The sequence below is a fragment of the Calonectris borealis genome, chromosome 3 (assembly GCF_964195595.1).
Source record: "Calonectris borealis chromosome 3, bCalBor7.hap1.2, whole genome shotgun sequence".
In the NCBI taxonomy this organism is placed as follows: domain Eukaryota; kingdom Metazoa; phylum Chordata; class Aves; order Procellariiformes; family Procellariidae; genus Calonectris; species Calonectris borealis.
This window is the reverse complement of record NC_134314.1, coordinates 2488393-2511667: the sequence shown is the minus strand read 5'-3', so window position 1 is coordinate 2511667 and position 23275 is coordinate 2488393. Positions and strand designations below refer to the sequence as shown.

General features: G+C 46.5%; 1 protein-coding gene across 6 annotated transcripts in view; it reads right to left on the bottom strand.

Moving 5' to 3' along the window:
- EXTL3 (exostosin like glycosyltransferase 3) overlaps positions 1-23275 on the bottom strand; it is a 142254-nt gene that overhangs the window by 29626 nt on the left and 89353 nt on the right. For 5 of the 6 annotated variants that reach the window (XM_075144806.1, XM_075144804.1, XM_075144803.1 and 2 more), the window contains 2 exons: positions 9933-10061; positions 3375-5999 (listed from right to left, as the gene is read on the bottom strand). In XM_075144806.1, the coding sequence (XP_075000907.1) occupies positions 3375-5522 (2148 nt within the window). In that variant the 5' untranslated portion in view covers positions 5523-5999; positions 9933-10061. The remainder of the gene's footprint in view (positions 1-3374; positions 6000-9932; positions 10062-23275) is intronic. The other variant, XM_075144808.1, reaches the window with a different exon arrangement.

Here is a 23275-nt window from a genome sequence, read left to right as displayed (position 1 = left end):
TAGGGACACGCTCTCCAGGTTCTTCTGTCTGAGGAAGTTCTCCTAATGCAGTACTAGAGATACAAACACTTGCAGAAAGGAAGTTTTTAAGCTTGCACAAACACGACTTCTCACTTACAGCCTTTGTTTTTTGCTGCAATACTATTCAACGTGAGATGGGAACAATTTTTACAGCTCAACTCCAGCACAAACGCACTTTAAATTAGAGGGTAATCTACCTACATCTGTTCCAGGGGCAACCTTGAATGACTACACACACAACTGTACATTAAATTATATTTGCACCTAGTCACTTCAGGCTCAGTACAGGGCCAGAGTATTTTATCAGAGACTCCTGTGCAGCTAAGGAATCTTACTGATTTTTTAGTATGTTATGCTGTCACAAGAAATGTATATCTAAGTAAAAGCTTTTAAAAATCAAATATATTCTGTAGCCCTGTTTATCTCATTATCCATGAAAAATTCAAAGATCCAACACAGCTTCAAGTTTTGCTCTTGATTAACACCCAGCCCACGAGGGAAAAGAAACCACATTACCTGCTTTGGAAGACCAAATCACAACCAAGCAGCACAGTTTGCAAACAAAGTTTCAAGGAACTGATCAATGAACTACCTACCATGCAGTAAGGCTAAAGGAGGAAGCCCAACTCTCCTTTGGGTATTCTGCTAGCACAAAGCCGCACAGCTAAAGCGTAGTCCTAAGTCCCATCAAGGCGCTGCTGGTGGGACGTGGGACTACATTATGCTTCCAAGGGCTCCTTCAGCCCAGAACATGCTACACACGTTGCTTCGTCTCATTAGGCTGCGATTTACCTCAATAACCTTCTGGTTTCGGGTGCTTTGATCATGGATCATGCCGACGCACATGTGCTGCTGTTGCGCTGTTCCTCGCAGTCAGATGGTGCCTGGACCCACTTCAAAAGCAAGGCGAGGGCACCCAAATCCACCCTGTCCGCTTCTCTTCAAGTTTCCTCCGCGTAGCTCTGTGCTTTGGGACTTGAACACAGGGCAATTCCTTGTGCCCCAATGTTACTGGGAAGGTATTTGTTACATAGAGATACAGCACTGCTTCAAGATGTGAGAGAACTGCATATTCCCCATCAAAAGACACTTTTTTCCCCGTAAGGAAATCAGATTCACAGCTCTGCAGTTTCTTTTGACATCAGCAGTCGTAAGGGCTTGTGTTTCTCGCCAACCCCATGTATCCACCTGCCTCCTCCCCTGGCTACCACAGCCCACATCTCAGCCACCGAGGCTCAAATAGAGCCTCACCTCTACTCCCCAAGTTCTTGTTGCCCTTCTCCACAGTGGGTCTTAGGATCTGTCGCTGTTTGATGAAGCCCAGGTAAGTTTCTATATCATTACCACACTAAAGCATCCATACAGGTGAATACTACAGATTCCCAATGTGATTTAAACACCCAGTCTGGATACGGACTTAGCAACAAGCTCTTTGGTGGGACGGACGCCTGGAGGCTGCGAAGGTTTAAGCCTCCTATAGGAGATCCCAAGAGACTTAGGCTCTTTGGGATTTAGAAAAATGGGAAGAAAGCATACCTCTTCTCAGACCAACACGCTCCTTCAGAAAGGACCGCAGCAGAAGCTTGCTGTGCTCCAACCATTCCCTGGCACTTGGCCGTGAGCAGAGTGTTACCACCCAACATCCCAAAACAGACAGAAGACAATTTCCTCCCCTTGAAGGGAGCAGCGCTGAACATCCCCCACAGCATAAACCCCAGCGTGTGGTTCGAAGGCAGCAACTCGTGTGTGTCGAAGTCCCCAAAAAAGCCAGTGGGCCTCCAACATAATAGATGTGCAGATGAGAGCAGAGTAAAAAAAGGCATTAACGTATTTTTCTTTCACAAATAACACCCATTAGCAACTCCAAAGAGAACAATCCCCACTCTTCAGCTCTGAAGAAGTACACAGTTTTTCAGAAGACACAATGCGAAGATTTTGCAGAATTCAGGCATTCAACAGGACTAATGTGAAAGATTATTTTGCAATTATCCAAGCAATTTTCTCTCCTCGTTGTCCCTGGACCATAAGGGTTTTTAAATGTGAGCAGAAGGATTTATTCATCACAATAATAATAAAACGAAATATTAAATCAATGAATCTCTTTGCATGAAGCATAAAGCTCACATCGCTATTAAGCTTAGTAGCGTCCTGTCACATAAACCACACGCGGTTTGCGTACTTAAGCACCATCTTCCTCTTTTATTTTTCCCTTCCCTAATTTGTAAGGCATTATCCTTCCATTTGTCCTCTAAACATGACCGGATTCAGACAACACAATGTTGCTTCTTGTTAGCGGCTCTATGCCTGTGCTCTCTTTACGAGGGCACGTGGAGATTTATATTTAAAATTGATTGTTAACAATGGCCAGTGCAGAAAGTTATGCTGGGATGACAGAGAAGTCCTAAAATAAATACACACATACATAAGTAATAACTTAGGGAGAATTAACTCCTTACAAGCAACACTACCAATATGCAAGTGAGCAGATGGGTATGAAAATGAATATTAGTCTTTGAAGGTGTTGCTTCTTCAGTTTGCCTGGGGAAAAAAAATAATCAACCCAAACCTAAGCAAAACCCAGTTACAACCTTTGGAGCATGGAAGCTCTAATGGTCATGTTGGCCTTGGCTTATACCTCCTTCTCTGCCATCCCTTGTAATATAAAGTGATAAATTACTTTTGAGGCCCTTGCAGTAGGCACGGCTTCAGTGGGTCCCTCTTTCGTTTTTGTAAAAGATTTATCTGGTAAAGTGCAGAAGCAGTCACTACTGAGGTATTTATAAGGGGCCAACTGGCCTCACAGTGTGACACTTAAAGAGCCTAAGCAAGATTTTCAATAAACAAGAATCTCTAGCTTTAAGACCTGAGATTCATATTAGGCTCCATACAAGCAATTACTGTTTCATGAGTGCTAAACACCTGGCACCTCTAAAGATCCCGGATTTGTACAATTTAGGCTCTCATGTGTATCAGCTCCTCTATTTCATAACCCAAAGGCCACCAAATGAATTTTCTCATGACAGCAATTCATCCTGCCTAAGTTCACAGATCCACAGAGCCTCTGAACGTCGGCGTCCCTTCAAAACTGGTGGAGAGAAATAGGCATTTCTAGGGCACCAGCCATGGCATTCTCATGCAAACACCTAAAATGGGTCAGATGAGTCATACCTGTAATCTCCCTGTTCTCCTCCGTTGATAAGAGTCCAGACCAGGTACAGACATCTACAACCACACAAGATGAATGCTGTCCTAGATGACTTAAGCTGAGCTGAGACACTACAGAAGAGCTACAGCCAACTTTAATGCACAACCCCCACCAGGAAGCGAGACCAAAGTAGCTACATCTTTCTTACCATGATTGGGACGCCAATGTCTGGCCACAAGAGATCCTCAGAGGGAAGCTTGGGAGAGTTCCACACTACCACAACTTTATTTAAGTACGGGAGACCATTGAGCCTTTCCAGGGAGTTCATCAACACTTCCTCCCGCTCATAAGTCAACATCACTACTGTGAACTGCTCCCGGGGGACGTTGCCACCCAAAGCAGCCTGGAATTCCTTCCCAGAGCCACCTGCTCCTCCACCAATTGGTCGAAATCCAGTCCCAGACCCCAAAAATTTTGCTTCTGATGGTAAAACAGGGTCAAAGGGAGTGTAGGGGAAGAGGTGGAAAGGCCCCGGAGCAGAATTCCAATTCCTGTAGATGTCCATTGCAGTGAGGGTGAAATTGCGGAGATATTTGGGAGATGCATAGGGTGGTTCTGTTTCCACAGGCCCCAAGTCCAGGTCACCGTTGTCTGCCATATTGGGGTCTGTACCAGCAGCTTTGCCAGACCGGTGGGGAATCTCCACAGCAGTTTCTTCTCGGATAGGAGCAGCCGGGATTTGGATTCGAGTCCTTATGATAGCTAAGACTGTGCTGAACACGTTGTCAGAGGTGGAGAAGTAGGTCTCCCACAAGAAGCGGCCCTGCCTCCTCATGGCAAGGAGATCGTTGTCAGAAATGCTTCTCAGAAGAAAGTGCACTTCTGTGATACGTGGCTTTGGTATGATTAAGGCTGCCTCATTCCACCGGATCACATCATTATAGGGTAGCTGAACTTGCTCTCCGAGAACCACCGGGATGGCTCCAACTTCCAGAGCCTCAAACAGTCTCATGGCACACCCAGCGGAGATCACTAAATGGGTGTCCCCTGGGGTGATTATCAGTGCAAAAGTAGATAGCTTCAGTAGCTCTAGTCTGTCATCCCTTTCTCCACACAGAGCCCACTCAGTGGGCAGACTCGCCTTAGGCTGGTTCTTACAGGTGAACTCCACCAAAACAAAGTCCAACTTGCTGTCCTGAACAGCCTTCAAGGTGGTGATGATCCGATCGTCGTAGTCAGCTGGGGCATTGCCTTCTATTTCCTCTTCGAAAGAGCGAACCTCTTGCAAGCTAGATCTGAGAGACTCTATCTTCTCCCCCTGGAAACTAAACAGATATTTACGCTTGACTGGCACCTGGGGCGGGATTTCTAGGAAGTTGGGTTCAGACATAGCATGGACCAGAGGCGATACCACAATATCAAACCCCGGTCGATACTGCACATCGTAAAAGGTTGACTGGGCAATCATGGCACGCCCTGTGCTGATGTTGTAAATGAAGTTCTGAGTTTCTGATTTCCTTGATAAATTGATGATGAGATGGTTATGTCCATCAGTCCTCCAATATGGCAAAGAGTGCAACTGTTGCTCTAGTTCAGTAGGTTTTGGCATTACGGGCTCTTGCATTTCCCCCACTAAAATTATATACACACAAGCAATATTTGCATTTTCAGTAACATAAACATTAGTTCTGACAGTCGCCTCAAAGGCTTGTTTAATTAAAGGGTCTAAGGAACTACCAAAAGGGTAATCGTCACTGTTGTAGACATAGACTGGAAAGCCAGATGTCAATGGGCAGCGCGAGTAGTCAAAGCAGTTGTGCAGCCTGCAGTTCCGGATGGATTTGGGCAGGGGGAAGGTCGCATCGTCTTTGTCTGGCAGCAGCCGGATGGGCAAGGAGAGCTTGGGCTGGTTCTGAGCCATCAGCTCTTTGTAGGAATGCTCGGTCTGGCTGATGACGTTCTTCAGCTGCAGCAGGTCCTGCTTGGCATTTTCAATGCTCTTTTTGCAGGCCTCGATCTTCAAGTTGAGCTTGGCGATCTCACTGTTGAGCTCCTGCCTCTTGGCCTCCAGCTGGAGCAGCTCCTCGCTGACCGACTCGCGGATGCGGCACAGGTCTTGCACATGCTTTACCTCGCACAGCTCGTTGCCGGTCCGAGGGCCAAAGATGCGCTTGCCGGCATCGTCCGCGTCATCGATGGTGGTTAGGTAGTAGTGGGCAATGAGGGGAAAGAAGACCAAGATAATGAAGAGGGTGAAACTAAGCCAGGTGAGCCGGATCCGACTGGACCATCTCATCACCCACGGCTGGCCTCCGTTCCCCACTCCCCCATTCCGCAACATCGTATATCCAGTCATGAGTTCAAAAGTCGCTGCGTGCCCAATCACGTTGGATCAGTAGCCATAACCAAAAGAGTTTTTATAGCGAGTCTCTTGGAAAAAAATGTTATTGTGCCTGCTTAATGAGAAGCCAATAGAAGGGGAATTTCATCTTCTTGTCGTGCTGACGGCTTTTCTACAGTCGTTTTGCTGCAGGCGCAACTTTTGATCCTGTTAGACTCAATCATTGACCTTCTCACCCACCCCCAGCCCACCCTTGGTCTGCGGGAAACCGTTGCTGGAAGTGTCACAGCGTTGTCATGGTGATTCAAAGTCTCAACCGGCAGAAGAAAAACACAATGGGATCAAGCCAAACTCTACGGCTACTCTCGACATCCTGCATTACCATCCAATGAATATGCAGAGGCACCAGCCATTGTGGAGAAGGAGCCAGAAGAGACTCATACGAATGTCAGTCTCTCTCATCGCTGCTGCACGGCTGATGCTCTGCCATTCCTACAAGAGAACAATCATATATTCAGACAATGCAAACAAAACGACCCCTTCGTGACCTAAGACATTGCTAGTTTTTAAAAGCAACTGTCCTCTCTGCAGAAGAGCAACCTTCGTACATGTCTAACATCTCCGGGGTTAATACCAGTAAACCTGAGAAAGTGATGGGATTCATTAGATGCGGACACGTGGATTTCTCTGGGCACTCTGCTTTTCGTTAGGGTTGCATGCTTCAGTGGCCAGACCAGAAAAATCACAGCCTCTGGATTTGGTTTCCTATTTCTGCCTCCACCACTTCTTGCTGTGTAACTTTGCAGAAGCTGCTTAACATCTGCAAGCCCCTGTCTCCTCATGTACAAAATGGAGGTATTAATGTACACCTGCTCTCTCTACCCGTCTTTTAATGGCATGTTGTGATCCTAGGACACAGCAGTGCTGTGAATTTGTACAGCATAACTGAGTGTAATCACTATTGTTCTGGTCTAGTGACTAGGGCTGATGAGGAATTTTTAGATTAAGTGTTTTGCTTTCATTTCCTGCTGGAAAATTTTGATTCATTGCAAGAGAAAGTTTAAAGGGAACGTACTCGCCTTGGTTACGATTACCTCTATTGGCTTGCTGCATATGAGAGGGAATTTCTGGTCAAAACTGGAAAAGTCTACACTGTACATCAAAGCAAAGATGCTGAAGTTAGGATCCGTTAGGTACCACACCACCCAAGCGGTATCACCTTGATTAGATACGGCTTTTTGTTTGGAAAACTCTGCTATGGCACTGAATGCCTACCTAGCATGGGCATAAAAATCAAGGACATGGCAAATTCAGCTCTGTTTTCGGACTATGCCAACAGATTTAAATCTAGGCCAGATGAATACGCTGCCACTAGAAACACTCCCTTTTCTTTTATTAGCATCCTCCGAGGTATCTAAGTTTCTGGGATATTCTTTCATATACCGGACTTCCCATATGACTGATGAATATAGTGCTGGGCTTAGCGTCAACTCTTGCACAGCCTCAAGAGAAGCTTATTCATTTCTGCTTCAATTTTTAATTAGAGGAAAGTCATCTACACTGGTGACGGTCATTTTTCACTATATCTATTTAATACTCCTCTCATCTACTCATCGAGAATTAGCAGAAAGAAGGCAAGGAAGCAAATCTCAGCTAAAACAGAGATCTGGAAATGGGCCAAAGCAAAACAGAAATTCACCTTAAAGGAGCAGAGGGAAGTCAGGAATAATTTTCAGAGTAGTACACAAGTGCATGTCAGAAAAAAATAAATGGAAGATCTGATTTTAACCAGGAAAAATCATAATGAAAGAGGAAACAAGTGGATTAATAAAGGACAATTCCTAAGCCTATTTTATTACAAGGCCTATTTGTTGTCGGTAACTTAACACCCCACGATTAAATGGGGATCCCCCCCCAACCTGACCCGCAACTGGGAGCTGCACAACAGTACGGACACTTAAAATTAAGGCAGATTTAGAATTCATAACATTGTCTGGCAAACAGCACTGGTGTAAATCTCAAAAAGCCGGGAGGATAAAAGGGCTAAAAAGTCAGGAAAAGGCTAAATCAGCTTTCTCAGATCTTGGCAGCACAGTCGCTGCGGGCAGATGGGGGAGGCTTCGGCTTTGCTGGCAGGACATTTTAATACTATTCTCTGTATACCAACTTGCGTTTGCCCAGGCTGGGAGAGAGGCTGGTGATGAATTTAAATCCCCAGCGCTTCCGCGCGGGGCTGTCAGTCAGGCACAGGGAGCCCTGGCAATAGCAGCACTCTTGTATCATGCCTCTGGGACCGCTGCTACGCAACAGAAGAGTTTTAGCATGCACCAGTGTACAAAGGCAAAAATAAATAATTTAAAAAAGCTTTTAAAGACTATTTTTCTTCCCCTTTTTTAAGCTCTCCCCAGGAAATTAAGCTCATGCTGTCACTGCCTGTGTGCATGCACCAGTCGGTCAGTCCCTGCTATTTCAGCCTGGTCTCATAGGGGCTGCAAAGATCCTAGAATTGCTACCGGTTTTCTGCAAACATCTGGCCAGATGAGAGCTGCCCTACTAACCCTTTTTCCAAGCGCACGCTCAATCGAACACCAGTGAATCTAAAAACCAGGCAAACTTCAAGGCACACGTGGGAAAAAAAGCTCTGCTGTTTTTTTTGTTCAGGGGTGCCATGGGATAAGTGCAATCAAACCCTGCAAGGTCTTGAGATAACACAGAAACAAGGGAACATAAAAGCGGCCGAGAAACCATGAAGGGGCATGTGCATGTGCTGCTTCAGTCTGGCCACAGAAAACTGCGGCCCCACAAGCAGTAAAGGCAGTCGCAAAGGTTATCAGCTCAGACTGCATCTAAACCTTGTTCTGTTTTAACTGCTTTGCCCATTTATGAGCCCTAAACAGTGATGAAATGGCAAACTGGACTCCCTAAAATGGCAACTGGAGTTCTTGAAAAGCTAAATCCGTTGCCCCACACATGATCCTCTGCAGCTGTTCTGCCACCTAATCCTTCCCGTGGCTCCTCTGGTCCTTCCATTCAGTTGACACAGAACAAACTTTATCCTCCTGACCTAAAAACGTGAGCTGTGAATTAAAAAAAATCCGTATGCTCAGAAACCTGAAGCTGACAAACTAACTCTGCCACTAGCTTGGAAAAGACCCCAGGGGAGAGACCAGAGCAGGCTGGGGAGGGATTTGAAATGCAACATGCGTGGCTTGGGATCAGTTAAAAGTATTGACTGTCAGTATGAAATATGTGCTGGTGATAAAGCAAGCACTTTAGACACACTCTCAGACTCTTCTTCATTACTAAGACTTTATTCCTCAACAACTCGATAGAGCCTGAGGTTGTAACACATTGTTAATAGGACTTTAAAAAAAAAAAGCAAAGTAAAAACCCAATCTGTGGTTTTACCAAGAGAGACTTCAGTATTGTATTTAAGAGCAATAAGCAGCCCTGGGGAAAAAGGCTGCTGATTTCCATAGTTCCCAAAAAGAAGTTTGGAGGAGAAGAAACAGGTTAGTTGCTGGGCTCTCCAGCCAACTCATTCCTCTCACTCCCAGTACTATTTAGTCCTTTAAACTGATCGAGCCCCACACTGAGAAACTCTTGTTGACATTATAACACAACGTTGCTGCCTGATAGACCTAATTACATACACATGAAAAAAAAAAAAAGAGGAAGGAAGAGCTCTTGGGGAAATCAGAAGCTCAATAATTACCAGAGCCTCTTCCCAAATGCCAATCTGACCGACTTCTCAGGTATGACAGGTTTGCATGCTGCAGTTCCTTCTCCCATGGCACAGGGCTGTGAGACTAAACTGCTATTCGGGCACGTTGTCACATCTTAGTTCAAATCCTGGGCTGCGTTCCCAGCTTTCCTCAACTCCACAGTGGGCGTTCCCCATGCCGGTGAAGTTATGGGAATAGCTGAGGTTCTCCCTCATTTTGCATTTCTAGTAGAAAGAGCCAGGGTGGCCTGATCTGTGGATGCTTGTGGAGTCATTACTCTGCAAATGTTCAGTCACCGAGGTCCTTCTGCAAACACCTGAGCACATCTATTCCTCCCTGCTTACACCTCTTTTTGTCCATCTCCCTATAAAATTAGGGAAATATTGTTCCTTTCTCAGTGTATTTGTGAACAGAGCCTGGAAACCTTAAATTTACGGTCCTCCAGAGCATAGCACAGCAATAAATAACCATCAGGCAGAACATGGTGACACAGACTGCACTGAACTTTCCAGGAGAAAAATCTGCAGGGATCCTGTGTTCGCTAAATCAGAGCTCCCAAACTGTCCGTATGCACCCATACTCATCCCTACCCTCCCCTTCTCATCAAATGATGGGTCTGTAGTGTTATTGCTGCTATGTGGCCTCCACAAACTTTCTGCTTTTCTAGCACTCTCCATGGAGAGTGAAGCACTGTACCCACCTCCGTCACGCAGGCTCCCTCCTGATGAACGGTGAAGGATGTCAGGGAGTGCGTGTTAGTGGCTCCTGTGCTTTATCTGTTCAGTCTTGAATAGACAGTTTCTATTGCCAATTCTCTTTTTCACCAGCGCTAGAAATGAAATCAAAGGAAAAAAAAAATCACCTTTTTTTTTCTTTTTTAAAAGGAGAAGCAGAAAATTTTGCTAAAAAATTAAAATACAGCACATTCCCCCGCTTCAGAAAAGAATTTCAGGTGAAATGAACACAAAACAGCCCTTCAGCGATGATAACTTTCTACTTCCTAATGCTCTCAAAGAAAAGGATTAAACCCCAAATCTCCAATCACTTTGGGAACAGAAGCATTTGGAGGATTTTCCTTCTGCAATGAACAAGGAGGACAAATCTATTAGGTGTATGCTTTAAGGTACGTTTGAGAATAGATCTTTAAGAGGAGCAGATGGAAAATTCACTCTGAAATGCTTCGCATGCTACAGCCTTAGGGATCATCGCAAGGGATTTGTACCATCTCGAGAGCCCACGGGTACAGAGAAATTCTCCTAGGCTACGATCAACACTGCTGCACGCACAACCGGTAGAAGGTCTTGTAATCTGTAAATTCAGGGGATAAACAGCATCTATGGCTTTAGGAAGCTTTTATCTAATCCAAGAAACATTCACCACATTTGCAGCTCCGTGTGAAGCTAAACCTGCTTCCAGCCATGCTCCCCATCCACAGCTGGGTGTGCGCGGGGTAAAGGGCTCCTGGGCAAACACTCCAAGAGAGCCCCTTCACGTGCTCGCTCCAGCAAAGTCAGAAAACCACGTGTGCTGAAGAAGGCAGTGGCTGACTGATATTAGGGGAAGCATCATGTAGGTTCGACCCATTCTACTCTTTCCCTGTGCTGCCTGTGCACTCCGTTGGAAACAGGTCCCAGACAACATGGACTCTGGCTTTGCACCATGCTTGCTACCTTCTCTCCAGTCAGGCGTCATCCTGCCCTGACAGCATAGCACCAGTGCTCCCAGTACAGCATCATTTCATCTTACTGTCTTCACAAATGTACCTCCTGCAATTCAGAAATCCTTGGGGGGAGGAGAGAGAAGAAAAAGACCCACTGCATGTGCAAATTGCCCCAACAGCTCATCTGGGTGGGGAATAGAGCTAGGGGGAAGAAATGCAACTGAAAAGAAAACGCAGGACCTTACAAGAGCTTTTCTGACTTTCTCTCCTTCGCAGACCCCCCACCAACCTTAACTGTGAGAGCAGAAAGGGATCAGAGAGGTATTTGGGATGGTTTAGAAGTGGCACTTGAGGACAAATCCTTTGAGAGCTGCTTTCCACGCCGTGTTCTTGGGGGCGAAGGGCGTTCATCCCTCAACCACGGTGTCTCTCGCCAAGGGCACTCCAGCATGCAGCACCCCAGGGCACCAGCCCTTGACTCATGCTCCCACCCTGGAGCTGCTCATTGCCAGGACCTGCAGGCTCTCCGGGCATGAAACAGATAGGTAAGTCTGCTGCAGCTCCCAGAAGGATCATTATAATCAGCATGAACTCTTTGCTGCTGGTTGCAGAGCCCCAGCAGGCAAGTTCAGGATCAGATCTTTCTCAGAACCAGTCCCCCTTTCTGAAGTTTCATGGCAAGAAAGCCCAGAAGAAGCATCATCCGCTGATAAACCCCAACAGGCGAGACCCCAAGATGTACATCTGTGTGTGCTTCTGCTGGTGCTTTTGAGAGCTTATGACAGGTGAACAGGGAAATCGATACCCAAGATGGTAGAGCTAACCATCCCAGGCATGGAGGTAAAATGGAGTGCTGCTCCCTCAAGGATGAAAGTTGAGTTGCCTCATCATCACAGAAAGGAAAGAAGGAAAAGAAGGGAGGGAAAATTGGGAGAAGTGCACTGGACATCTGGGCAGGGAGCGGGAAGAAGACGACTGGAAGGGCTGGGAGTGGGGGTTCCTCCTGCCGACTACCTGCAACCCCAAATCCATCTGTGCTGGCAGCAACCAGACCTTCCAGGGCTCTGGCACCAGCAGAATGAAAAAGCACGTGGAGGTGGGGAGTGCCATCAAACTGCAGCTCTGGCCACTACCTGCTTAGCCAAAGCTGGCCCTTGTGATAGGAGGCCAAAAGATATTCAAAACTCAGCTGGACAACGCCCAGGTTCAGAGACCTCCAGAGGTCCCTTCCAACCTAAATGATTGTATAATTCTGCGTCTGGGCTCTCAGGTGGCAGTAACTCAGAAATGCGAGCAGAAACCTGGAGTCAAGATGTCCTGGGTCTGCCCCCAGCTCTAACATCGCCTCTCTCCAGCACCCAGGAGAAATCACGCAACCTCCATGCCTCATTCTCCCTCTTTACAAAGCAAAGGCGAACTGAAACTGCTTCAAGGCAGACAAGTGAAGAACTGACAGTCTGGCTTACAGCTTTTTGTTCCCCATCTGCAGCACGGGGACAAGAGTGTGCTCCAGGAGATGCTCAGTATTGTGGCAATCAGAAGCTACAGAAATCTCTCCCCAGGTGCTTCCAGGTACCTGCCTGCTTTGCCCTCTGCGAAAGGCAGCTGCTGAAGGTCTGTCATGCTCCTCAGCTGAGGTTAACTGAGTGGTTCAAGAACATCCATTTATTCCGATGAAATCCTTAAGACAGTAAAACGGCATCCAGTTTTCAGAGAGCAGGTAATGAAGATATGGAGAAACAACTTGCCCAAGGTCACCCTAGAAGCTGCGCCAGCTTGGGATTCACTCCACATCTAATTGTCCTGTCTGCAAGATCGTCCATCTTCCCAGCCTGCCTTTTTCCAGCAGTTTCCTTCTCTAGTGCCTTCTTGCTTTTTGCATAATGCATTGTGAAATCTACTTTACATATAGAGCTTTTAGTTCTTAGATTTATTATTTACTGTTGTTTTCTGGTAATAAACCAGCCATATTGTTTTATTTATTCTTCCAGGCTGCACACAAGCATTCCTCCGCACAAAGAAATACCCAGCTTACGAGCAAATTCTTTTATGTTCTGCGGTACCGAATGGCAGAGCACCCTGGATGCAAAGTTCACCCCCCTCCAAATCTCAGAGCAAGGGACTGCAGGGCAGAGCTTTACAAGAAAGCTGGTAAATCCGTACAACCACACAGCGGCTGATGTTGTACTGCTCACCGCGTTCCCATTTACAAAGTGCTAAAGATCTTTTGGGACGCGGGAAGCAAACTGAGGAAGCAGGTACTTTGCTCCATCATGTACAGTGGCACAAGCCACTTGAGGAGTAGGTGCGTGGCTGATCTGTTGTTTACCGCTAAAAGGGATAAATTAGGTGTGGGAGGAGAGGAAGGCTCTTTTTGCTTTTATCTTGAAGAATTAATGAACGAGAACTGTCTTGAGATAAAACCACAGTGAAGAGCCAGGCACTTCATGTCATATGAGAGAAGCATGCAGAGGTCAACTCCAGACAGGAGGAGAGGGCTGGCTTTCCAAACGCTGACTTTGTGAGGCAGCTCAAGTCCTTGGTATTCTTTGTGGTTTTCAGCCCTAGATAGCTCAGGCATATTATTGTTCCCAAAGCAAAAATACAAACCTCTCTCACCTCCCTAAAACACCATCGTCATCACTTTTCAGCAGCAAATAACCATGTGGCAGAATTCAGGCTCCTGCTCTCTGATAGATGCTTCGGGTCATAATTAAGCACAAATTTAAAATTTTCTTTGTCCTGGATAAGTTATAAGAAAAAGGAAATATTGCCCGAAAAGCACAGATACACACACAATGTTTAACAGCATCTCACTTAGCAGGGTGGGTCACTATGGAAAATAACTTGTCTCTATGGGTTTTCTGGAAAGTTTGCCCATTTTCTGCAGGCAGCGAATAAGCCAGTTCTGGAGACTGAGCGTCTCCATCGAGGGGCCTCTAACAAGCATGAAATCATACGGGTGGCTTCTCGCGGACTTCAGCGGGCAAGGGGGCAGGTCAGCCGTCAATCCTCACGACCCAGGCACGCCAGGAAGTTTACATCCACAGAAAGCCTACAGAAACCGGGGAACCCTGGCTGCTACATCCGAGCAAGGTGCAGTGACATTAAATTCGTCAGTGCTACACGGCCAAATTAACTGGGCTAATCAACTCCAAATGTACCTTCCCTCCCTGCAATAGCTCTTTCACCCACTCCCTGCCTTCCCAATTGTATTTGTGCTGCTTTGCATCTAACACCAGCTTTTCCCCTCCTCTCAGAAAAGCCTTTGATGCGTGGGGCGGGCAGCCGCACACAGTTTCATTAGCGAGCTGACGGCCTTCTGCACTTTTTGGAGAACGTTTCATCACCACCTAAGTGGAGGCCACTCCGTTTCAGACAGCCCGATCGATCATGCCAAATAACTAAATTACCTGACGCACCGTAATCACCCATATTTATATAGCAGGCGGGTTCCTATCTGACACAGTTCATTACAAAGCAAGCTAGAAATTCAGATGCACAAATGCAACTATTGCCAGGACTCTATTAATTTGGACTAGCTTCAAAGAGGGTTCTATGGGTGAAAACCCCTCTCTCATTACCAGACACCCGAGTCACCACAGTCCCAATCAGGCGAGGGACATTAAATGCCTTTCTGGTGCACTCACAGGCGTGCAACACAGCAGGAACCCAGTGGCTCAACTAATCTGTGTCTTCACCGTCTGCAGAAGTTTTAGGAGAAAGATGTCACGGTGCCACACACCATCGTGGCATCAGCTCTGCTGGCTTGTGTAAAAGCTGTTCCCCTTTAACTGTAACAGCATCCTAGCCCCACTACCACTCTTATACTGGTAGCTAGTAGCACTTCTGCATGGGTAGGCTTTGGACTGTGCATATTCATGTAGATTTGGCCACATACAAGGGTGGAAACGTGCTCTGCACGGAGAGATTGAATCGCAATAACCACTTCTGGAGAAATCACACCTCCAACAAAAACCGAGCCATGGGGCAAAAATATACCTTTTCTAGCCTTCTGAGAAAAATTCATGATTGTCCTGCTCCCTCCCGCCCCACCACACAAACGCCCCCAGCTTTACTGGTCTTTCTGGATTGTATCACACAGTGTTTTCCTCCTGTTTCTTTTTTGGACCCCCCAGGAGCAACTTTGACTCATCAACCCGGCACCACACCTTAGCAAGCCTTTTCTAAAGACCCAGCTCAGTGGTGAACCGAGTCACGGTGAACATGCCCGTCTGGCCATTCTCCTCCTCATCTGTTTAACCTGCGAGCTCCCCAGGACATGGCCTATCCTTAAAACGCTCAGAGAACACCGTGAAGGGTACCTACAGATCTTCCTCCTGTGCAAGGTACCCATGGGCTGGCAGAAAGCGGTACAGCGCGTAGCATCCTTGCTGTAAAAATGCTGCTGGCGTAAATGCTGCGCCAGATAGTCCCTACCTGAAACCGAGAGGTGCCACTGGGACAGACCTTTCAGGTAAGATCTCTGCCAGCTAAAGCAATGCTATGATGGCTGAAATAAAGAAATAAAAGCTAATTACCGTAGTCATGCAAAGCAAAGAGGAACCTGACCAGGTGACTCTAGCTGGCCTAACAAACCAGATGTTTGCAGTCCAGCTAATGAGAGTCCGTGCAGGACACTTGCACTGTACAGGTTAGGACAGGCAGACATGGAAGCAGCCAAATACGGCACTGCAAAATACAGAGAGAGAATTAAACACTATGCCTGAAGCTTGTGGGTGTGCTTAATGAAGTTATTAACCAGCAGAAGAGTGTATGATAGAAGATAAGTACTAGCAGAATGCATGATAATTAAATTTCTACAAAGTGAAGTCGTCGCTTGCATTTGAAAAGCCGGATAATTTGACACACGCTGTGTGCTGTTCTGTCACTGGTGCCCAGTGCTTCCCTCGCAAGATATCATGAAGAAACATAAACGACAAGCCTAGTCTCAAGCTGTGTGGCTGGAGAAGACTAACAACACCGAGTCCCTGGAAAAGGCAGGACGGGAGACAGCAAACTCCGCTCAGCATGTGTGTCCGGCATAGAGACTGCTCCTATCGTAACGGGTAGGTAAAAAGACATATAGAAACCATTGGGGGACATATGTAGTAATAACAGACCAGTTAGGAAGGGCAAAGTTACACTGTTCTGTTTAATGAAGGCCTAGGAGAGAGGTCAGGGAAAGAAGGATCAAAGGAACTTGGCCAAAGCTGGAGGTGAAGGAAGGAATTAACTTTTCACCTGCACAAGGTAGACTCAATCAATGATCAAGATCAGATGGGTTTTGGAAAGCCACGGGTTATAAAAGTTAAGCTAAGGGTTAGATTGAGTCTGCCTAGAAATAAATTGATCAACTAAATATACCCAGCTTGCCAAATTTTTAACAATGCAGCTTTATATTAGTGATCAGGCAGCCAAAGGAGGTCTCCGCTCCGGAGCAGCATCCCTCCAGCCCCAAGCGTGTGCCCATGCTGAGGGTCCCAACGGGGCTACTCCCTCCCCACAGCTTCACCACTGAAACTTAACAGCAAAAACCCCCACCAAAACCATTCATAGCAGAACTTCCTAGTTTTATGAAATTCCTGTCATATACATAATTTACATATTATTTCACTCGGGTTCCCAGCTCACACCTGGGGCTCAGGAGACATGAGCAACCCACCATACTCCAGGAAGTGTGAGTGTTATCCCATACTCACACGGACTTTTTTTTGCACTCCCACGTGTTACGCAGCATGTTCCTGACCGAACCGCTGCTTCACGCCTCCACGACGGCTGCTTTTGTGAAATGCTTTGGGATCCTTCAACGGAAAAGGTAATTCTGCCAACTCTTAGGGCTGGGAACTCAGGGATATTAGGAAGAGTACAAAAGGACTGTTTAATGGCCGCAAACTTAATGACCAAACACAGCACTTCTTTTGACCTCAAAAATTACTTTTTAGAATAAAAGAGAGGAGGTCTTAAAATAAAAAGAGCACGATGAAATGCTTCAACCAATGGCACTGCCGCATGGAGCTTGTTCTTTAGCATCCTGGAGCAGATGTGCTGCACTCAAAATGTCTTTGTCTATTAAAACTGTGTCAGCTTCAGAGACTCCAAAACTCCCTGTGACATAAACGGAATTTCTAATGAACAGCTGCAGGATACAGGAGTAGCTGGGCAAAATGCAGCTGCTGAGATAATTTTCTTTGCCCCTCTCTCACCACCTTTCCTCTGCTGCCGAAATCCCACCTTCCCCCATTTGGGTGTCTCCTGTCCTCCCTCTCCCACAACCCCACTGCCTCACTGTGTCTTCCGCGCCTTCCACAGACGAGCACTGTCAGCCCATCAGTTTAGTTCATCCACATCCTTCTTCATGCTTCCCTGTGACCCACCTCCAGCCTCCTTCTTCGCAGCAAGTCAGCTAACGACCAGCAGTTTGAGGGCAGACACCCAGCACCGGTTTCCTCTATTGATATTTATTATTTCCAAACCCTGCGAGCATCGTTCATGTCCTTAGACCGCATCTTGCTGTGCCCGCACATCTCCTGGTCTAACAGAGCCGCGCTCCCATGCAAGCCCTCGAGCGCTCTCACGCCTCTCCAGAGCTTTGCTGCTGCTTTTGCCTGCTTGCACCGAGAAAGTGCAAAAGGGAGAAATAAAGGGGAAAAACATTATCCCGCCAAACTCTGTAATTCCACAGAACATGAGCAATCCTCAGGGAAGGATTCAGCCTGAGTAAATTGAAACCCACTAATAGAGCTTTCAGCTTCAAGGCTGCCTTCCAGGCCAAGGCACCAAAGCGTGATTCCTTGTGTGAGTTGGTTTATTTTTTTTTAAATCATCTGCCTTTGAAACCAAAATCTGTCAAGCATACAGCCTGGTCTGAAGGCACTTCCCAACTGCTCTCCTGAACCTAATGGTGTCCTGTTAGCTAGCTGGAGAAACAGCTGGAATGATTATTAATTTAGTCGGGCATTTGTAACAGCCCCTGCAATGCTCAGCACTGTACTTAGAGAAAAAATATAATCTTTTGTCTCAATGTAGCCCCAACAAGTAATTCTGGGAACACCAGCACAAATGAAGTCTGAATTCTTACTGTTTGATGCCTTCAAGCTTCCATGGGGTTCTCCAGTACCCTGTAAAGAGCCTCAGCTGTTTCCTATTTTCAGGACATTTACAGGGAGTTAATGCTTTGGTGAGCTCTGTCCCTCTAATTTGAGTGAAAACAGCTGATAGGTTCAAAAGTTATTGGAAGACTAACAGATAAGACCAGATGCCAAAGTCCCATTTTATTAGAACACCCTAATTAAAGACCATGTAATGCTAAGCAATAGTGTCTTTTTAAAGAAATCCTTATTAACTGGTATTGAACACGCAGACCAGCTAAATACCTTGTGGCTTTGAGGCAATCTGTCTGATGTAATCATATAATGTCCAAACGCTTTAGCTATTCGTCCACTGCAATGAGTGGCGAGACTGGTGCTAGCACTGAGCAGCTTAAACCAGCCAAGTTTTTGCAAAGTTAAGCTTAACAGCTTCCCTGGATTGGCAGCAGGATGTGCAGGACAGATCTTATTCATAGCTGAGAGGGCTTCGAACAGTTAACATTGCTAATGCACTTTCATGGCCCAGAAGAATAATTCCCAGAGAAACTGTGCGCCTTGGATATTGTGGATACGCTCTGCACTTCGGAGATTGCCCAAATAATCCTCACCATGTGCAGTCCCACCTGCCTGTTCACAATAGAAGGTGAAGAAAATCCAAATGTTAGCAGAGGGGGTGCATTTGGGAAGGCTGAAGCTACTTTGGCAACGACACGCTAGGCTTAAAAATACTCCAGGCAGAAATCTCCAATGCACAACAGCTATTTTTGCTGGGTAAGTGGGGCCAAATGTCCTTGGAGCAGCTCAAAAACGGGCAGTGGGACACACTGCCAGCACAACGCTCGTGCAGATGAAGCAATCGCTTCCAACACAAGCTGCTGTCTCCCAGCCATCACCCCAAAGATCAGACTATCTCCAATTCATGCCAGCTTCGGGGACCATTTGCAGAATAGATGCTGAGAGGTCCTAATGGACAAGGAAGCCATAAACGTCTCTTCTGGCCATTTCCATCAGTTATTGCGGACAGAACAGTAAGGCCTAGCATCTCTCATGCTGTGCCGTCTCACTCTCATCTCAGTGAGCCATAAATAGATCAGATCACACAAAAATATTGCAAAGGACAGCACAGCTATCTCCCTTTTAGGCTTAATAGCACAACAGGTTGGCTAGTACATGAGTTAACTATTGCCATCCATGGGACAAAAGCTGCTCATGTCCAGAGTAAATACCTGATGCCCAGCCAAGAAAAGGAGAGACATTCCCAGAGCCTGGGAAAGCTGGCGGTGAACACACGCTTTGAAGGGCTCAGCGACACAGCCACCAACTCCACTGCGAACGTGCCATGCAGACAGACATGAAGGCATCGGCTTGGAACAAAGTCATTAAGATAGCCACAAAATTCACGACTCAATTTGACCACTGTATAGAATCCAATAAAAATAATAAAAAGCCACGAGGATGGCTATGTTAGATCAAACCAATCATCCATCCACTTCAACCCCTTACTGAGCGCTCATTTCCAGCTGCTTTGGTGCAGAATACTCATAAGTCATAGTCACAGAACAGCTTATTCAGAACAATTTTTCCCTAACCACTAGCAAATAGGAGTTGCATAAGCCCTTGAAGAACAGAAGCTGCCCACCAAAATACTTCTTGGAAGCAATCAATCATGTACATTCTCATCTGTACAAACTCTGAACTGTTGAAAAAAAAAAAAAAAAGAAGAAAAAAAAGAAAAGGAAAACCACATCAAGCACTTGGTTTCATAGCTTCTTGCAGCAGTGAGTTCCACAGTTGAGCTCCGCAAGTGATTTCCTTTCACCAGCTTCAAATACAAACCCTCCTAATTCAGTCTGTGCCCTCTTCTACAGCGTTATGCACCTCTACGGTGATGGATACAACAGGACTCTTACCCAACTCACTACGGACCCAGAGGAACAACAGTAAGAAAGCCACCGGACCAAGAACTGCCACCTTACCTTCTCTAAGCTGTCTGACATCCCACCACATGCTCCTCTCCGAACTAGGCAGTATTAATCTTTTCAATCCTTGCGACCATCACTGTTGGCAGAGAAGTAGAAATATAAAGATCCTACTGCCAAGAGACAATTTCAGCACAAATTTGCACTTCTGTTATTGTCTCATCATTCCTGATGGACATCCTGGTTCTCCAGTACAGTCCTTTTGTGGAGTAGCCCTCCCTCTCTTTTATCCAACGTCCTCTCTAACATTTATGTTCTGTTTCCATTCCAGTCATTTCCCAAATTTGTGCCGAGTTTTGGTTTTTTTTTGAAATTGCTCTCAATATGTCACTCTATATTACTCAACAGCAGATTTATTTAAATGTGTCAATGCTGTTGCTTAGCAGATCTGACCGTGCCTTACAATTTAAGCCTGCTTCAGAATCACATGTTCCCCTTCCCAGTGCTACTCAACACATCTGATCATCAGGAATTTTGATGACAACAAAAATAAGTCCGACTCTAAAGGCAATCCACTGGCCTGCCTAGGAAAGCTTCACTGGAGATCCTTAAAAAAAAACCCACCACCAAAAACCACCCTACAAGAAGAGGAATTTTGCCAAAAAGCCTACCTGATTTTGTTTCTCAGTTAGGAAGCAATATCAGGTACTATTTGTCTTCCATTTTCTACCTTGTACCCACGAGCTTCAATAGAAGCCCATCAAGTAAATGATCATCAAGAGCTTCGAAATGAGTCCTAATATGGAGTTAATATCAGCTTTCCCCAAGCAGCAAGCTAATTTGAGGTAATGGCCTTCAACCACTCTATAAAAGGCCTGGAACACCCAGGTGAGAGCATGTTCTGACCTTTGAAATTAGACTTGGGTCTTTGCTGAGAGAGAGAAGATAATGCGCAACTAAATCACATACACAATGTTTTCTGCCTAGGCTTTTCAAGCTCTCCAACCAGCAATGGTGTAGGTTTAGTCATTGCCCCCACAGATCCCACTTGCACATTCACAGCCGAGTAACTGGAGGGCCTAATGGCTCCACGCAGCATCGGCAAGCTCCGCGCACAAATACAGCGAGAGGCAGAAGCTGTCCCAAAACGCTTATGAAAAAGACTAAGCGAAACCGAGAAAATGCCATCCTTCTGCAATTCACTGAAGCAGAATAAACACAAGCAAATTGCCAAAGAGCATACCAAAACCTGCCGTACAGCCACTAACAGATGCCAAGTCTTCTGCACATTTCATCCAGGGCTTGAATCGTGAGGTCGTCTCCATGGGCTTGTCTCCACTCGAGGTGTATTTCATGTTGCCCCTAATCTGATTTCATCCTCCGCCCCAAAATCTCCAGCTCAATCATTACCCTGCATCCCTCCAAGCAAGGCTGGTTTAGGGGGAATTAACTCCCATCAACTGATGCCGTCAAGACAATCTCCAGCAGCTGCTAATTCCAGATTCGGACTGCAAATCACACCCAAGAAAACAGGTTCACAACCTTGGGAACTGATACCACAACCTGAGACAGCCCAACCGAAGACAAAACTGGCAGCAGGACCTGCCAGAACGGCTGCTGACGGGTTTCCAAAAATAACCCAGTTCCCTTTCTGCTGTGCCTGATGTCCATTTACTTACAGCCACCTAAAAATAGCCCTTCCCATTTGGATCAATGAAGAGAGCTGACAGAAGTGAAAGACGCTCATCACTCCGCACACACACAAGACTAAAGGAGATAAAATACTTTTGAAATGCGGCGTAGGGAACAATCCCGTGCTGGCCCCCAGAGAGCCAGCTGGATGGGCCTAATGATTCTTCTCCAGCAACAGCTGTGATTGAGTTTATTTCCATTTTGTATGATTAAAAAGAAAGAGACAGATAAAAGGGAGAACAAAAAGTCCAAGATTTCAAAAGGCACTAAAAATAAAACAGTTTGTATTCGCTTGGCACCCTACCTTGACAGCATTTTATACATAATAGCCAAGCAGTCCTCAATAACCCAAAAGGAAGACGCAAGTAATTTACAGGCAGGGAAACCAAGGCACGGAAATGTTAAAATACTGACTCAATCATCAATAAAATCAACAGCAGGAGTAGGTTTAAAAGGCAGGCATTCCCGATGCACCTTCTTATAATCATGCCGTAAGACCCCTCTCTATCTATTCTTCACGGAGCCAACGTAATTGTTTCCATTGCCTGGCAAGCGTAAATCGATGCCCAAGAGTTCAGCAGCTCCTCACAAGAAGTTACAGTCCATTTAGCTGATAAAAGTGAAGCGGTTTTCAGAGCCTGTTTGCACCTCACAGGGAAAACGCACTTTTTCAAAATTCAAACATACAAGTTTAGCAGCAGGATGCCTGAAATTAATCCTTTTATTTAAACACCAACAACTTTAAGTGTCTCTAAGCAATTGTAAAGGCTTTATTAGCTAAGGCAATGAAAGCCCGTGAGCAGCCAAGTCAAGACGAAGCCAAAGTTATCTGCAGTAAGTTTCCAAGCATTAACTCTGACAACACAAACTTGCTCTTGAGAGCATTTGTACCTCAGAGGTAGGAACAAGGAGGACAGCAATGCAACTGGAAGGGCTGCACTTACTCTGTCCAGCTGCCTGCATGGCACCTTGCTGCTGGCAGCAGTCTGTGAGCAGGGATGGATGGAGCAAACCCTCCTGGAAGCCATTCCCATGGCCACGAAGGGCAAGAAGGTGACTGGGGACAGCACAGATGTACCGTGGGCAAATTGTACCTCACCGATCTCATTGTCTTTTGCAACCAAGTGACTGCCTTGGTACACGTCAGATGGACCTGGACAACCTCAAGAAGTGGGCCCATGTGAACTTCATGAGGTTCAACAAGGCCAAGAGCAGGCTCCTCCACCTGGGTCGGGGCAACCCCTGGTATCAATACAGGCTGGGGATGAAGGGATGGAGAGCAGCCCTGCCAAGAAGGACTTGGGGGTACTGGTGGATGAAAAGCTGGACATGAGCCGGCAATGTGCGCTGGCAGCCCAGAAGGCCAACCGTATCCTGGGCTGCACCACCAGCAGCGTGGCCAGCAGGGCGAGGGAGGGGATTCTGCCCCTCTGCTCTGCTCTGGTGAGACCCCCCTGCAGAGCTGCGTCCAGCGCTGGGGTCCTCAGCACAGGACAGACAGGGACCTGTTGGAGCGGGTCCAGAGGAGGCCACCAAAACGATCAGGGGAGAACACCTCTGCCGTGAGGACAGGCTGAGAGAGTTGGGGTTATTCAGCCTGGAGAAGAGAAGGCTCGGGGGAGACCTTACAGCGGCCTACCAGTACTTAAAGGGGGCCTACAGGAAAGATGGGGAGGGACTC